Source organism: Pleuronectes platessa, chromosome 4, assembly GCF_947347685.1.
Source record: "Pleuronectes platessa chromosome 4, fPlePla1.1, whole genome shotgun sequence".
NCBI lineage: Eukaryota > Metazoa > Chordata > Actinopteri > Pleuronectiformes > Pleuronectidae > Pleuronectes > Pleuronectes platessa.
Window position 1 is genome coordinate 28172469 of NC_070629.1, and position 16785 is coordinate 28189253.

The 16785-nt window shown below is 41.5% G+C and overlaps 1 protein-coding gene across 1 annotated transcript in view; it reads left to right on the forward strand.

The window, feature by feature from the left end:
* The window catches only part of dapk1 (death-associated protein kinase 1), a 59879-nt gene that overhangs the window by 22753 nt on the left and 20341 nt on the right, over positions 1 to 16785 (forward strand). Inside the window, exons 4-12 of the mRNA XM_053421694.1 lie at positions 3308 to 3529; positions 7157 to 7295; positions 9312 to 9441; positions 10611 to 10659; positions 10835 to 10861; positions 14101 to 14253; positions 15758 to 15803; positions 15923 to 16012; positions 16205 to 16297. Of these exons, the coding sequence (XP_053277669.1) occupies positions 3308 to 3529; positions 7157 to 7295; positions 9312 to 9441; positions 10611 to 10659; positions 10835 to 10861; positions 14101 to 14253; positions 15758 to 15803; positions 15923 to 16012; positions 16205 to 16297 (949 nt within the window). The remainder of the gene's footprint in view (positions 1 to 3307; positions 3530 to 7156; positions 7296 to 9311; positions 9442 to 10610; positions 10660 to 10834; positions 10862 to 14100; positions 14254 to 15757; positions 15804 to 15922; positions 16013 to 16204; positions 16298 to 16785) is intronic.

Sequence of the window (16785 nt, forward strand, 5' to 3'; positions counted from 1 at the left end):
CAAGCTGATGCTGCAACATAGATGAAGATAAATCACATATTTAATAGCAGCACGAGCAGCAGCTACAGTCGCCAAGTGGATGCTGAGAGTGAGACCCAGGGTGAGGAGGCTGCTCGGCCTCGTCATCAGGACGGCCGTGATGAGGCAGGACATTTTCTTGCTCAGTTTACATTCTGAAATCCCAGATGTGCAATTTGTGAGGAATTGCACAACTGACGCACAAAATGGATGCAGGACACATGAAGCAGCCCTGATGTGTACGAGGAGTTAAAAGCAAATATCTCCAACCTTAAATGTGCTTTATCCAAACACATCATGGTACATGCAAGTTTTGTATGACCAGAGCGGATCACCGGATAAATAAATAAATTAAACCTCTGTAAAGATTCAAGAGTGCTGCATCAACTTGACAAGTACGAGTGGCACAGGATGTCTCCAAATCTGCACAGATGGTGTTCCGTCAAGAACAGGAAATCGGTTGCGTTTTCCTGTTTTCTCTTTCTCAGAGAAGAAAAGTGTTTTCACACCAAATCCCACGGCTTCACAGAATTATTTTCCTCTGAATGAAGTTTCAGCAGCGGAGAAGTTTGACCGTGCAAGAATAAGTAAATGGACGTACTTGTTGCTGCTACTTACCCAGTTTCAGTGGTTTTAAAGTTTAGGTTTTAAACATCGAGTTTATGTTGTGTGCACTGAAATTATGTCTGTTCTTCCAAAAGGGACAAATAAGGAGAAAGCATTATTTGAACGTATAGAAGAAATCGTTAGTTATGCACATTCCTGTCACCTTGAATGTCTAAACGTGATTTTTACAGCTGCACCTTTGTGGTACAGTGATCATCATTTGAGGTTTGACAGCATCCACAGATCTGTCGTCGGCTTATTGTGGCTTCCCCCCTCGGGGCGTATGTGTAACAGGTGTTCAGTCATTTGAATACAGATTGTGTTGGCCTGAATCTGTGTGTGACTACACCGTACTGTCAATGTCTCTGGAAGAAACTGATCATATCCTGATGTTTGTCCCTTCTGTCTGCATGCCGGAGCCCTGACTGATCTGTGTGTGAGATGTGTGTTGTTACTGGGGGGGGGGTTGTAAGTGTGATTAGCATGAGAAAGCCCTGCTCTCTTTTCCTCTTCACATTGTCTGCTTTGTGTCTCGGGCTCCGCTGCAGGACAAGTCACATCCTCGAAGAGACTTCGTTCCCCTGAAGTCAGGCTGTAGTTCAGCCTGTCAGGAAACATTATTTACTTTAGGATAAACAACAGTTGGTCATTGGCAATATCAAACGGTCAGCCCACTATCCAAGCTAATCTTTCACAGTGAATGAAAACAGTGACATGAACTCCAGACAATAAGTTGGTCTTTCACATACAAAAGAACACATTATAGAGCCGCAGGAGGCTGATGTGTAAACTCTTTAATTTCTTTTCAAGTTGACTTTTTCATCAGCATCATCTTCATTTGGCTCCTATTTTCAATCCTGAGATATAAGTAGTTCTTCCAGTTTCACATATGTTGCATGTCAGAAATATATATATATATATATATATATATATAATAACACTCCCACTAATTTGCTGTGAAATTTCTGGACATGTTCCTGATGTATTCTCAAGACTCAAGGAGCAGTAATATACAAAATATAAAAAAAAACTGTACAAAATGCCCTTTTATATAAATAATAACTTAAGTAAGTTAATATTATTTCATGACTTATTGGTGAGTAAGAGTTTCTCAGCTGAAAGACAAATGAAGGAGACAACCCCACGAGCTTTACCTCCTTCAGTTTAAACCCACAGGCTCCAGTTTCACATCAAACATGTGTGACCAACGCACTCAGTCATGGAGGTGAAGGAGATTTGCACCGTGCCTTTTGTAATTTCACTTTGGTGAACTGATATAAGTGGAGCCGGTGACCCATTGCAAACCATTGCAGAGTCTGAAGTCACATTGCCTGTGTTGCATCCGTCCATTTGAAATCCTGTAACTGAGAGTCGAGCTAATTCATTTTGCTGCAAATTAAACCTGCAACAATCGACTGCACTTTCGGCACCAGCTCATTTCCTGGGCTGTTAAACATTTAGTTGCTTTTTAATGAAATGTGCCGTATAAATAAAATTGCCATCTGTCCTGTTAATGAAACAGCCCCAACTGTGCAACTATGTTTTATCTGTTTCTGTATGGGCTTTGTTAACTTCTATAATTGAAAAAAGTTAGTTTAGAGGCAGATTCTTGTTTTTTTTTGAAAACAAAGTTGAAATGTGGTTTCCCTCTGGTGAACGTTGAGATGACCTCAGACGCCACGGACCGGCCCACGTGAGACGCTGCCTTCAGGGGTCACAACAGGGTCACTGACACTTCCTGAGGGAGTTTCCCTTTAAAGCTCCACTACAGCCGGCAGCCGTATAGTCTTGATCCTACGTTTACTCATCAAACATTGGGACACACATTGTAGTGAGGATTAGCGTGGGAGACGTGACAGATGAAATACTACACTGCTTCCGGGACAACGGTGTGACTGAGGACATGACTCACTAACATGGCCTCTTTCTTTTTTGGGTCCAGAGAGCTTCCTCCTCTCTGCTGAAAACCTGCGTGAAAATCTGGCCGTGAAATGACAAAATGAGACAGAATGTGGCTCTCGCTCTTCTCTCGCTCTTCTCTCGCTCTCCCCCTACCCCCTCGTTCTCTCCGGTTGTTTGGCACACTGAGTGCTCGGTGAGTGCCACGGCCATGAGGAGCTACAACTGGCCGAGGCCTCGACAGCCCTCAGCCAAGTGGCCTCGCTTCCCCGAGTGGTTTTTTACTGGCGCTGCTTTGGAAGAGTGACAGTCGAGTCAGCGTTATCCGGTCGGATAGCAGCAACAATGCTGCACGGAAACATGACGGTGGAATTTCCACACAACGGCTCCTGTGACAATGACACAAGTTCTGTCACGCAAAAAGGCAACACAAGCTCCCGACACTTTACGGTGAATTTGATGATCATGATTCATCAGAGAGTTACTAATTAAAGCTGTTTCTGATCAGCAGTTTTTATGCTGAATAATCCCACCCACTCCTTTGGCTCAGATGTTTGTTTTTACCACATTCAAACTGATTCAGCCACAATACTTTATTTTTAATGAATCACTGAAGCTTTTCTTAAAGAGTCTTTAATGTTTAGATTGATTTAAATGATGTTTCTCGTCTTATTTGTTCATAATTATTCTTAAAAATACAGTTTTAGCTTTGAAGGGCTAAAGGAACAGTTAGATCCTTTGGTAGATATGTTAATCTTCAATCTCTGTCTTCTCCTCTCTCTAGTGGCCAGTTTGCCGTGGTCAGAAGATGTCGGCACAGGAACACGGGCGTGGAGTTCGCCGGCAAATTCATCAAGAAGCGACGCAGCAAATCCAGTCGACGGGGGGTGACGAGGGAGGACATCGAGCGGGAGGTGAACATCCTGAAGGAGATCCAGCACCCGAACATCATCACGCTGCACGAGGTCTTCGAGAACAAGGCGGAGGTCATCCTCATCCTGGAGCTGTGAGTGGCTCTCTCTTCTCCTCCTCCCTCTGTTCTCAACTCAGACGGCAAATTAAGATTTTCATTTCCGCTCCACAATTAGAAGGGCAATTATTATGATATGTTCCATGAAGGCATCAGCTTGAAACATCAGTTATATGATCTGCTCGTGTGGTGAGACATTAGGTAGGAGCGGTTAACACAGCATTTTCTAAATATTGTGCTCTTGAAAGTATGAAAGACTAAATTGAAGACTTTCCCTGAAGACTCTTATGGGAACAGTGTTTAAGTGACAATCATATTCTCTTTAAATGTGTAATTCTAAATTAAAGGGAAACTCTGAGATGAGCTCTGAAACATGATTAAAACATTTCAGGGCTGTGGCGATAAGATCAGGTAAATAAATAACACAGTAGTCAAACTTTTAAGTACAGAAAAATGTCCCAATACTGGTTTAGATCACACATTATGATTTATAATCAAGATAACACTTTTCAAACCGGGGGGAAAATTCCCCTCGGAGCCACAGGAGACATTATCCAGCTGTTCATATTCTTCTCGAAGATGAAACACTTAAAGTGAACATGTGGAGTGGCTCAATTAAAATAGGCAAATTTAAAAACGTTCCATTACTTCAGCAACTTTAGAACCCTCTTCTGGTTTTGTCATTTAAACCTCAAAGTGCGAGCAATGTCAAAACCATTCACACATTTCAAATAGTCGACATAATACAGGCCCTTAATTGTCATCATCTCAAAGACGTTCCGTGTACATCGGAGTGACCTACCAGCTCTTTACTCCACTGAGCTGCAACTAAGTGAACTCTGTTATTCACACGCTGAACCGTTGGCCCCGGACCGGTTTGGTGTTTCTCATTTCTTCCTTTCTATTCCACCGTATGTGATCATTTCTCAGGAATGTTGTCAGACAGCTGCAGCGCTCCACGTTGCGCTGCCATTACCGCCGGCTGTAAGCTGACCTTGTAATTGAGGTGTACTTCATTCTGCTTCCATGCTTGTTTGTTCTGAATAAGCGTGCCAGTGGAATACTTGTAATGTAAACACGGGTGATCTCTCAGAGGTTGTAGTGAACTGGTCTAACTGGCCTGTTTGCACAACATCTCTAACGGATCTATCCTGAACACTCCTGAACACAATTTTTAAAAACAGCAGGTTTTCAAGTCATGTTAAATTGTGTTATTCAATCTGAGGGAAATTAGGTCACAGGAGCGCGTTTAAAAAATAAATATCGATACGACATCATATACCTGAAAGATATAGACAAAGGAGAGTTGTTTTAAGTCACTAAAAATTTGATTTTTACAAACATCTTTCAAAGTGCAGATTTTCAGAAAACTATGGTTTCTTTATATTTATGTGTACGTTTGGTTATCAGCGCTAGTTCTTGGATCTCCAATGTTCTCCTCTGGTATTTGATGGATTATCAATGTTGATTTTATCGCCACATATTGGCCTGGCATGCTTTTGTGAGCGTTTGTTTTTGTTTATGTAAAAAATGTCAATTCTAAAAGATATCTACAGAAGTGTAGATGAGGCCTGGATCTGTTAGTCCTATGGGCTGAAACAGAAGTGCAGGATTTGGTCAGTACAGCTCTGAGCTCCTTAAAACAACAACTTACATGTGGCTGGTAAAGACATTTGGCTTCATGTTGTGGCCTTTTGTCCTCCACTCCCTCTCCTCCCCCCCCTGCTGCACTCTGGGTAAATACAAGCGTGACAGCGGCTGCCCTTTGACCTCAGGCACAGACCGACCTGTGAGAAAAGACGCAGACTCGACATGTTTGGGCAGAAACCTTCCTTCCAGTCTTGTGCATGTGTGTTTACGCCCTGTTAATCGTCTGGAGCAGATGATGAAATAGACGTCTCTGATATAGAGAGGGAGTGTTGTGGTAGGAGGGGGGGGGGGGGGGACTCAGCTGTGCAGCTGGTCTGGTGTTTTCCTCCCTGAAGGGCAGAGTAGTGTGTGTGTGTGTGTGTGTGTGTGTGTGTGTGTGTGTGTTTGTGCAGGAGAAGATAGAAAGTCAATAATTGGTAATTTCTTTTATAGCAGCATGAAATTTAAGTGAATTCACGTTATCTCAGCCCACACTTTGTGTGTAGTTTCAGGTTTGTAGCCTGGTTTATCATCATCCAGCAACTGGAAAAAAAGCCTTCACCCTTTCCCTTAATATTTTTATGTTCCCCGTCAATATCCTTGAATTGATCCCTGAGAAATTGCATAAAATGACGGAAAACACCCTTTCGCAATGTTCCTGGATCTTCGCCTTTGTCCACATCTGCTCCAAAATGTAATGGATTGATTTTTGGCACGTGGATCATCTTTCCAGCAAGTTTCATCCAAATCTGTTCCCGATCTGTGTGTGATTCCTACAAGCCAACAAACACAGGGGTGAAAACAGTCTCCTTGGTGGAGAAAATATGAGACAATGTGTGAATAGGCCTAAATTGTAATATACAGAATGTAATTGCTGTTATAAAAGTAATAATTAACCTGGATGTGACTCGTATTGTGAACATAATGTATATTGTAAGACAACAGTGTTTGTATTTGTGGATGTTCACTCAAGTGAACGCTCCGTCTGGATAATCATTTCTGTAATTACAGTTTTCTGTGCTCGTCCTCTGCTCTGCTCTCGCCCCCCCGCCCCCCCGCCCTCCCTTGCTGCAGGCAGTCACTCACTTTATCGCGCTGTGACCACGATAAATCATCTGCTCTCTCTCTCTCTCTCTCTCTCCTCTTATCCTCACACTGTCTCCTCCCTATCACCACAGTAATTGTTCAACAAGAGCTGGATCACACTGTCGTTGTATTGAAAGATCTCCGGCTCCGATGTGAACCCGAGCTCTTTGAAAGTTTGGAAAGATAAAGAGTCGTAATGATTAGTGACATTAAAAGACTCAAGCAAATTATATTCTGATATGACAAGATACTAATAACATCACAAGCCCTTCTCCTTTGTGATAACGTGTTGGATCAGTTTTTGATCTGAAGCGTGGAGATTAATCAATTCAATTTAATTTGCAACTCGTTTCATTATCTAATAATCGTTTATCTGATTTTCTCAACAAAAATGCTGAATATTTTCTCTTAAATGTGATAATTTTTTCTTTGCTTTCCCAGAGAAAAGTTCATGGATCTTGGTGAAAACAACACATTTCTGAGTGTGTGAAATTTAGTGCAGCTTGATTTAATTTATGGGGACTGTTGGTCCTTGGTGGAGTTATGAGCTGTGCTGAGTGTCCTTCTAGTTTTAACTTATTTACTTCTTCTTCTTCACATTTATCTTTACCTGGTTTGTCATTCTTTCCAGGTCTTAGGTCTGTTGGTACAAAAAAATCTGAAAAGAATTACATTTTTCCAATAAAACAAACTTCTCCTTTTCCCCACTGTTCCCAATAGCGGGTTTTCTTTGTTGAGACAGAGTCTAAAGTTCTCTCTTGTGAACGGCGCTGGTTAAAATGTGCTCAGGATGTGTAAATTGGTCGGGCTCTAATGCACCAGGATGATTAGATTACATCAGATCAGCTCTGTTAAGCCGGGATTTGTAGCTGGCTCTGATCTGAGAGATCTCACACTTTAATTCTCCCCCCCCCCCCCTCTCTCTCTCTCCCCCTCTCTCTCGTCCAGCGTGGCGGGCGGTGAGCTGTTTGACTTTCTCGCAGAGAAGGAGTCGCTGAGCGAGGAGGAAGCCACTCAGTTCCTCAAGCAGATCCTGGAAGGAGTCCTCTACCTGCACTCCAAGCAAATCGCCCACTTTGACCTTAAGGTACAGCAGCGAAAGCCGTCCCCACTGTCTGATGTCTGATTCCCTCGGTCGGTTCATGTGCTCAGCAGGAGAACAGGATAATGTCACTTTCTGCATTTCAAAAGACCAACGTGAACCATAAACATGAGCTGTGTCCTGGGCCTGTACCGCAAACTAATCCTCAGCAAATATAGAGCTTGAACTAGGAAAGCAAACATATGTTTTATCATTAAATAAACACATAAATGCACATCCTGTCTGCGCTGTTTAGGGCATTAAATAAAAGTTTTCATATCAGCAAATGTAAACACAGGTCTTTGTCTTGTTAAGGTTCATTTGGACTGATTTTAATACGTTGGGCATCAATTTTTTTACCTTTTCTTTAGTTCTACATCTGTTTTTTGAGCTTGTGCACTTGAGGCTGATCACTGTGACTCATTTCTGGAAAATATTTGTGTGTTTTTTAAACTCCTGAGGGAAAAAGAGTCAAGGTTATTGTGTCCTCTCTGCAGAACATTGATCACATGGTTCCAGTCCATTACACTTCATCGAGTTATCTTTGAAACCTTGTTGTGAGTTTTTTTCTTAAATCACAATCAATAGCATCGATCAGTTGTCCACTTACAGCTGTATATGTGGCGTCTTCAGTCCGGACTGACTCCTCCACTCACAGGACAGTCTTCACAAAGCGTCCATCTCAGTTCAGGACATTTAACATCAAGGTCTTTAGAAAATATGGCAGAGGTTCAGACTTTATTTTCTTAGATGATTGATTTACTGCAGTAGAACATAATTTCGAGGAGTTGGGAGTGTTTGAGTTTTTTCACCTTTATTCTTCAACATTGTTCATTGTGTTTGACACATGTGGAGGTTTGAGCTCCAGGCCTTTTCTGTGGATTTGAAGCAGCTTCGACTTCCTGTCACTGGGCGTTAAGGGTCAGAAATAACAGCAGCCCAGATGTTTTCAGACCATTTAAAAACGCCTGGAGAAGTCGTTTCTGTTTTTAAAATGGGTTTCAGAGTTTGACCAATTCTAAAGAGACTGTAATATTGCCAGTCAGTGTATTTAATGTGCTCCACAGCTCGATATGTTGGGCAGCGCAGACTAATGATGTCTGACTCCTCATCTCATATGGTCTTTGTATCCGAAGGACCAAAGTTATTTCTGGTCTGCTGGTATTTTAGTGGAAAACCATTACAAACATTAATATCTCTACTGTAGCATTGTTCCATCAATACTCAAAGTAGTTAGAGCCCAAGTAATGTGAACATTTGGGGGATGACTCCAATACCAAAAGTTTAAAATACCAATGTATTAGCTGATATACTGTATTTAGAAAATAAATGGCATGATAGGTTTTAAAACCTTTATGACAAGGAAACACACTTGAGGCTTCATGTATTTAAAAATGCAGATGATGCAGAGATCAGATGAGATCATTTAGAAAAACAGAGAATAAAACCAACAAGCTGAGCCGGAGGTTTCTCATCATGTCTCTTCCCAGACTAAATCCTCAGCTCCGGGTCCAGCTGAATGGACGAGGTTTGGAAGGGAAAGAGGTTTGGTCCTGAAAGAGGCTTTGTGTCCGTAGGAATGTCCAGCTCCTCTTGTCCTTGCTTGAAGCTCATCTCTGCCGCTCTTTCCTTTCTCCCGCTTCCTCGAGATGTTTTGCATGAGATTTCCATGACTGCAGAGCCTCCTTCCTGACAGACGGTTCCTGGTTTTGTGTCTGACTCTCGCACTCGTTTCCACTTATAGTGTTTGTCCTGCAGCGGTGGAATGTCACGAAGTACTAAAAATACTTGTAGTTTAATTTTATTTGATTCCGTGTATTTTTTACATCGCTTCAGATATTTGACGGCTGTAGTTACTGCAAATTAAGATTTTAGGTACAACAAATATGAAGAGCTTTTATAATATGATGTGTTTAGGCATCAAAACTTTATTACATTGAATTCAAAACACACATATCCACTTTAAAGCAAAGCGAGATGGTCACTTCACTTCTCCTCTGTCCTCCCTGTTTGTTTCTCCAGCCGGAGAACATCATGCTGCTGAACCGCTCGGTGCCTCACCCGCGCATCAAGGTCATCGACTTCGGTCTGGCCCACAAGATCGACCTTGGCAATGATTTTAAAAACATCTTTGGAACTCCAGAATTTGTAGGTCAGTGCACGTGTTCATGGTGTTTAAAGCTCATTTGTCTTCTCTTAGTCCGGGTAAATATACTTTCTCTTTTCCTTTCTCTCTCACAAACACAGATTCACCCACAAAAATCACCATGTAACTACATGTAAATATAGTTTTTCTCTCTCTCTCTCTCTCTCTCTCTATCACACACACACACACACACACACACACACACACACACACACAAAAATCCCTTGCAGCACCACCCTGTTTCTCTGGCTTTATCCCAGGGGTTGCATATTGTGAGAGCAGGTGCCAACTGTGCCATAGGGACTAAGTGAGAGAGACTTGATAATAGACTTTGATTATCAGAATTGCTCCTTCCTGCCAACACACATACACACCCTGTCCCATCTCTCACCCCCTTTGCCTGGGGTGCCCGCCAACATTCCCAGTCTCCCTAGGCCTGTTTCCACCACCAGCACCATTCAGGCCAAAACCTGAACCTGTTCCCAGTTCAGCAGAGTGGCTCCGGTCAAATGGTCTAAATAAAGTCACCAGTGCTGGGCCTGCTCATGCTGGAAAACAGGCCTTTCAGCTCATGAATTAATTATGTACAAAAACAGATTGCGTTGTTATTCCATTGCAAATATAAGTTGTGAGTCTCTTGCGTTTGTCTTTTGAAGATTTGGTTTTTCAAACTGTGAGGTTTGACTAAGTTAAATGAATTTTATGAAATGTATCATTTCCTCCTCACTATTTTGTAAATGATTATCCCCTAGATACAAGTAAGACAATAACTAATTATATTAATAATGAAGATGGTAAAAATAATATCGGCAACAAAAGGGAAAATCAACTATAAGTCTTTCTCACAGAATTTCAGTTTCCTGTCGAACTTGTTAAAGTGGATTAGAAAGGACTGAATCATTCTGTTCATCTTTTAATTTAATTACTCACACATCAGAAGAGCTGTGAGTAGAGAAAAGAGGAGGAGAAATAATCACAAGTTCTTGTAGGTGTTGTTAATATTTTATTAAACAACATCTCTAAATCCGTGAATTCTCTCTAATAAATCTCCTCAGCATGGATGAGGGAGAAAACTAATTATTCAGGAGGAAATTACTCACGGACAACAAATGGAGGTAAAGTCAGGGAGGAGTGTTGTTGACCTGAATGTTAATTATCTTTGTTTTGTCTTGCAGCACCAGAGGTAGTCAACTATGAACCCCTGGGCCTGGAGGCAGACATGTGGTGAGTAACTAATAACTCGCTCTGCTCCACTAAGACCATCAGGCACATGTGCTGTTTGAAATGATTCCCATTTGTGAGCAGCCTCAGCTGTTTTGCTGTGAACACACGTGACTGTTTACTGATGAACTGCCTGATGCTAAAAGTCTCTCCTCTCTCTCTCTCCTTCTCTCCTCAGGAGCGTTGGCGTGATAACCTACATCCTGTGAGTATCTGAGACGCCACCCGGGACGATGTTTGATTTTGTAAAAACGTAAAATGTGCATAAATAAGACATAAGACAGAGTTTTTTAAAACCGCCACCGTCATGTTCACGGTTTCTCACAAACCCCGGGTCGTCGCTCGCTGAACATGACGACATGGGAATGTGTAGTCTGATGTGAAGAGGTTAATTACGTCTCTTTGACCTCCAGCACAAACAATAGTGAAGCACACGTGGTTGTGAATAATGAATAAGACTGCAGCAAGATCCATTGTGCAAATTAAACCAGTTTTTTTTATGTGATATTCAGTATAAAAATAAGAAATAAAATGTGAATCACCAGCCGTGCCTCATGCTTACATATAAGCACAGATAATCATTAAGCTCTAAATGGCATATTTGTAATCCTGATTACAGCAGGATTATTATCGTCTTTATGTTTTTAAAATCTGACTTTAGCCTGTTTTTTTAATTTTCAAAGTAAACAAAATGCTGAAATAAAAATAAATAAATGCAGTGTTTAGGCTGCAAGAGGCTGATAAACTGAATCTAGATCAGGTGACAAGTTGACATTCAGTGAGGCCAAAACCAGTTCCCTAAATCCAACTGCCCCACTTAAACACACATAGATTTGAGTTTATTGATTTTATTCATCAAGATCCATTTATTATTCCCTGGGAAAAACAGTGAAGACGTCTCAAAATGGATGTCAAAGGAAAACAACAGATTCCAGGATCTGCCCCCAATCCCAACATGTAATGGGTTCTTCCCTGATCCACATCACATCCCTCCAAGTTTTGTAGAAATCTATTCTGGTGTATTCATGTCATCTTCTTGGTGGAGGTCATTTCACAGCTCGTCTCAAGGTTAACGCGAAAACAAGGGATTTTAAATAGTTCGGCTGATTTGCTCCGAATTCAATTTGTTCAATCGATCATTAAAACAACTCCACGAAGGGCTTTCATTGATCTGAATGTTCAGAACAGTTTAATTCAACAGTGAAAAGTTGGTGCACTCACCGACCCACCGATCAACCACTGTTCTCTCCTCCTTCGTACCAGGTTACAAGGTTTCCGTGCTCCCACACACATTTATCCTTCAGAGAGACGCCTACACAAAGCCACACACGTGCACTGAACTGTGCATCAGGTGCATTTGCCCACACACAGTTCTGACTTGGATAAAACAGAGTAAATAAAAGGGAAAGGTCAAATGCCAAACATGTACGTGATGTCATAATTATATAAAAAGATATCACAGTTGATTTTAGGAGAGAAATGTGTAGGTGCATCATTTAACCGTCACACATCTCAGTCGTACAGCTGCACAACATCCGTGCTCACATACGTGCTGAACAAACACACTGGATCTTTGTTCCTGCTGTCCACCCACTCAGATGTCACAGCTCTGCCTGGCGAGGCAGGAAATAGATTGTTCACTGCCTGTTATCACAGCCGAGCAACAGCGAGGTGATGCCACTCCTCATCTCCTGTTGATTACAAAAAGGACACCAAAACAATTTAATTAACGTATCTCCAAACTCGAGAATATTCTGCTTGACTCAGTCGCCACAAAGTGATTTAAAAACTCCAGTTGGCAGGACGTACAACTGTGGATGCAGCTTCCTGCTCTGCTCGAGCCCTAATTGGGGTTTTAGGTTGTTAAGATGAGTGTATTCCAGCTTTAAGAACGTGCACTCTGCCTCTTCAAGTCTCCTATCGAATGCATTTTGGGAGAACGGTTGATAAAACGTTTCCTCAGAGCCGACAGAACAAATCCCTGCTGCTCGGTCCTCTGAAGAATGGCTTTAATTACTTTGTTATGAGCGGCTGCAACTTATACAGTGAATTCATGCATTTCCCTCTCAGCTTGAGCTCGACTTGCACCACCTCCGTGTTTGTCCGAGCTGGTGTGGTAATTAGTGGCTGGTGCTGCTGGAGAGGGGAAGTCCCAGGGTTTGGCACGGACCCGTTTTTGGTTTAACTGCCGGAGCTCCAGGAAGCTGGGTCCTCATCACCATGCATGAGCGATCAGCCCTGTGTGTCTGTCTGTGTGTGTGTTCATGATTTTTAATTTATTATCAGGTTTAAAAGATTGGTTTTTAAGGTCCTGTCTCTTTAAAACGTTGACCTCCGCTCAGGCTGTACCTGGTGTTGTTATGGAAGATGCCACAGTAACCACTAGACGTGCCCTTAAACAAATGTGGGAAGGATCAGTACACTGAGCTCCCTCTTCTGTGGACCGCAGATATTTACATACACAAAACACCTTTATAACACACTAGAGGACAGAAACAACTTATTGTCCCCTCGCTGCATCTTCAGATTTTTGATGTTCTCTCGCTTACTTCCTGCACTCGCACCAAACTCCTCACATATTCACCGGAGCTGAGAGTCGGCCAGCTGGCTTTCCTGTGAGTGTTTGACTAACAAACACCAAATACTTCAGCCTGATAGCGAGGCTGGACTAATGAGTCACCATTAGTTGCTACGCAGCTCTGAAATCACATTATCCAGAAGCAGTGAGGTTCCAGTTTTGGTTTTTGAGGTACAAAGCTAATCAGCGGTGGGAGAGTCAGTGTTTGAATGGAAATCAAATATATTCCCTTTTCCCGTTTGTGTAAGAGAGCCAGGTTAGAGGACTTACTGTTTAAGTAGAAACCATCAGAGTCTCTGAAGCTGTTAAAATGATTGAAGCATAAATAAAGAGCTGAACATGTCTGCTCCTACTTGAGATGTGTTATATTCACAAAGCAAATTATTGTGTTATCTTTATTGTCTTGTTTGCTAAACATCTAGTTTACACCTCCGAGGCTGAACAACCCAACACAAGATGATCTAGTTCTTACAGAAGAATCTGCCACAAAATAGGTCTCATGTTTTTCAGGTCTAAAACTATCAGCGTTACCTTGAAGCCATTTTATTTCCTGCCTGAATTGACATTATAGTGAAAGAGTAAATGAAAATAAAATTCCAGGATCCGCACAAAACGTTGGTAGGTTATTTTCAGGCCCTGAAATCGGTTGAGAAGTTTTTGTGAAACTCTATTTTACTGATGAATCATTTACTTTATAAAATGTCCACAGCCTCAGGGGACTTACTCAGATATTCAGATAGGTTGTTATTGGTAAAACAACCTAAATGATTAATCAATTATCACAACAGGTTTGATTGGGTAATAATTATTAGTGACTTCTCACCCTTTTTAACCTTGTTGTTCTTATTATTGTTCGTTACCTGCAGTTTGAGCGGAGCGTCTCCTTTCCTGGGCGACAACAAGCAGGAGACGCTGGCCAACGTGTCGGCCGTGGACTACGCCTTCGAGGAGGAGTTCTTCAGCAACACCAGCGCCCTGGCCAAAGACTTCATAGCAAAGCTCCTCGTCAAAGATCCCAAGTAAGTGTAATAACATGATGTTTGCTTCAGATGGTTCACCAAGGATGGAAATAATAGTTATTCTCCTATTTTAGTTCATATTTTCATTCGTCAGTCGGGCACAAACACAGCAGCCAGTTTTCAAAAGTTAGAATTCAAAAGCGATGCTACATCTGAAATACGAAGTCGAGTCTCATCCCCTTTTCTGTACTTATTCTATAATAATGTAATTTAAAAAACCCAATTACCAGATAATTGAAAACCGTCTCTACCGTTTTTCCAAAGAAAACTCTTGTCCACGTTAAAGAATGAACATAACAAATAGAATAAATCAAAAAAATAAAACCCAACGAATGTTATTTACAATTGAATGGCCTCTCATTACCGAGTCGCTCCCGCAGCATCTGAATGGGCTGCAGCTCCACTTAAAGTCAGTTACTCACAGGTAATTGCTCCAGTTTCTTCCGGACAATGGAGCGAGCGTGAGGGAGCCAACACAGGTGAATAATGGGGGGTGCGGAGATAATTTCAGGCTATAGGAAGAATAATAAAAGGCGCGGACAAGTTGCTTTAAAGAGACTTTGAGCAAGAGGATAGGCCGACTTTACGTACTTTTAAAAAACATATGGTGCTTTCAGAACTCCTCGACCGAGTCCTATGAAAGGGAACCAGACTTTGAGATCTTTAATGTTAAAAACACGTCCACGTATTGTGAAATTTCCGCTCCTGAAATGCAGACACACATCAGGTTTTTATTTACGCGTGTGTGTGGCTGCAGATTATTCTCAGTCAGACACGGGTGTGTGGTCATAGAGAGGCACAGCCGGGAGGAAGTGGCGTCTCTCACTGAACCACACCAGTTTCTGTAATGGTCAGTTTATGTCGAACATCCTGAAAGTTCTCCAGAACAATGAGTTGAGGTTTTCATTGTTCACTGCTCAGTAGGTTATGGATCTCAGAAAGTAAAACACTAATTGCAACAGAGGTTTTTCCCCGTTTACTCTGAGGTTTGTCTCACTACCGTATTTACTGTGTTGTTAAAGAGAAGAACAAAAACTTTAAAAAGGAAGTAACATGTTCTAGTTTAACAAACGTCAATGCAGCAGAACATAACTAAACATAATCACCTTTTTCAGGACAAAAGTAATACATTTGCAAAATATTTAATAATAACATGTTTTCCAATAGAACTTTCGTTTGTAGGAATCTTTAAAAAAATTGGAATTACAATGAAACACAATCCAGGTACCTGTTTCATTAATAAACCATTTTACACAGAGACAAATTACATTTTTATGCACAAAACCTTCCCACATGCATTTAATATTTCTGGAGCTGCAAAACTGTTTTACACAAAAGGTGATTTACAACTACAACAATAAAACGTTGACCCTGATTTGATCCCATTAAGTCGTTGATGATTTAAATGGTGTGTCGTATCTTTTCATAGCTATAAATGAGTTGTTTAACTATCAACTGCTAAGATACTTGACGATTATAAAATGTTTGACGTCTCTGTTTGCAGAAGGAGAATGAGCATTCAGGACAGTTTCCTGCACCCCTGGATCAAGGTAGTTCCCTTAATAGCTGACTTAAACATTTTCTCAATAAATTGATTCTCTACCAGATTTATCTTAACCATTAAAGCTCTATTATTGATTTATGAATTGTTGTGTTTGTGTGAAATCAGCCAAAAGATACTCTGCAAGCACTGAGCAGGAAGGAGTCGGCCGTCAACATGGAAAAGTTCAAGAAGTTCGCGGCTCGAAGAAAATGGAAAGTAAGTTTTCTGCGATACTGTTTCTAAAGGTTTAAGAACCTATGGTCCACGTTACATCATCACATCCCTAAGACACAAGTGAATTAAAATGGACGAGGACATTTCTTCATGTTTACATACGTTTTAATGTTAGATTAACTTTTTCTGGCTCTTGATATTCATTCATGTATCGTCATGTCATCTCTTTTCCAGCAATCCGTCCGACTCATCTCCTTGTGCAACCGTCTGTCCCGCTCCTTCCTGTCCAGGAGCAACATGAGTGTGGCGCGCAGTGAGGACACGCTGGTGAGACTTCACTTAACAAACAATACAAACACCCAATCTTGCATTGTCCAAGAAAGTAAAAATAAATTATCTGGGTTATTTCTTGGTCCGTGTCCAAACTTTCCACCAAGTTTCATGGAAATCCGTTGGGTCAGATAATCAGACAGGGGTGAGGACATGAGGACGGTTACTCTTATCTCCACAGTCCTGTGTGGTCTTTAATATAAGTCCCTGTAAAAGTCATTGACAAGAGCCAGGCAGCGTAATGACTTTCATTTAGCTTTTATTGAGGTGCATTAACTTATAGGACCTGAAGCTCTCAGTTTACAGCTCTGGTATTTTCAGCTCCACAATCTCTCGGAGAATCTCGGGCTTCTACGTGTAATTGATCTGTTCCTCATTTCCTCCCAAGTGCCAAAGGTCAGATGTTTGCAGAATTGTTGGACTTTCACTGTGTGTGTGTTAAAACCAGGCTGAGCTGGCAGGAATGTGCCTCCCAGGGAAGGAAA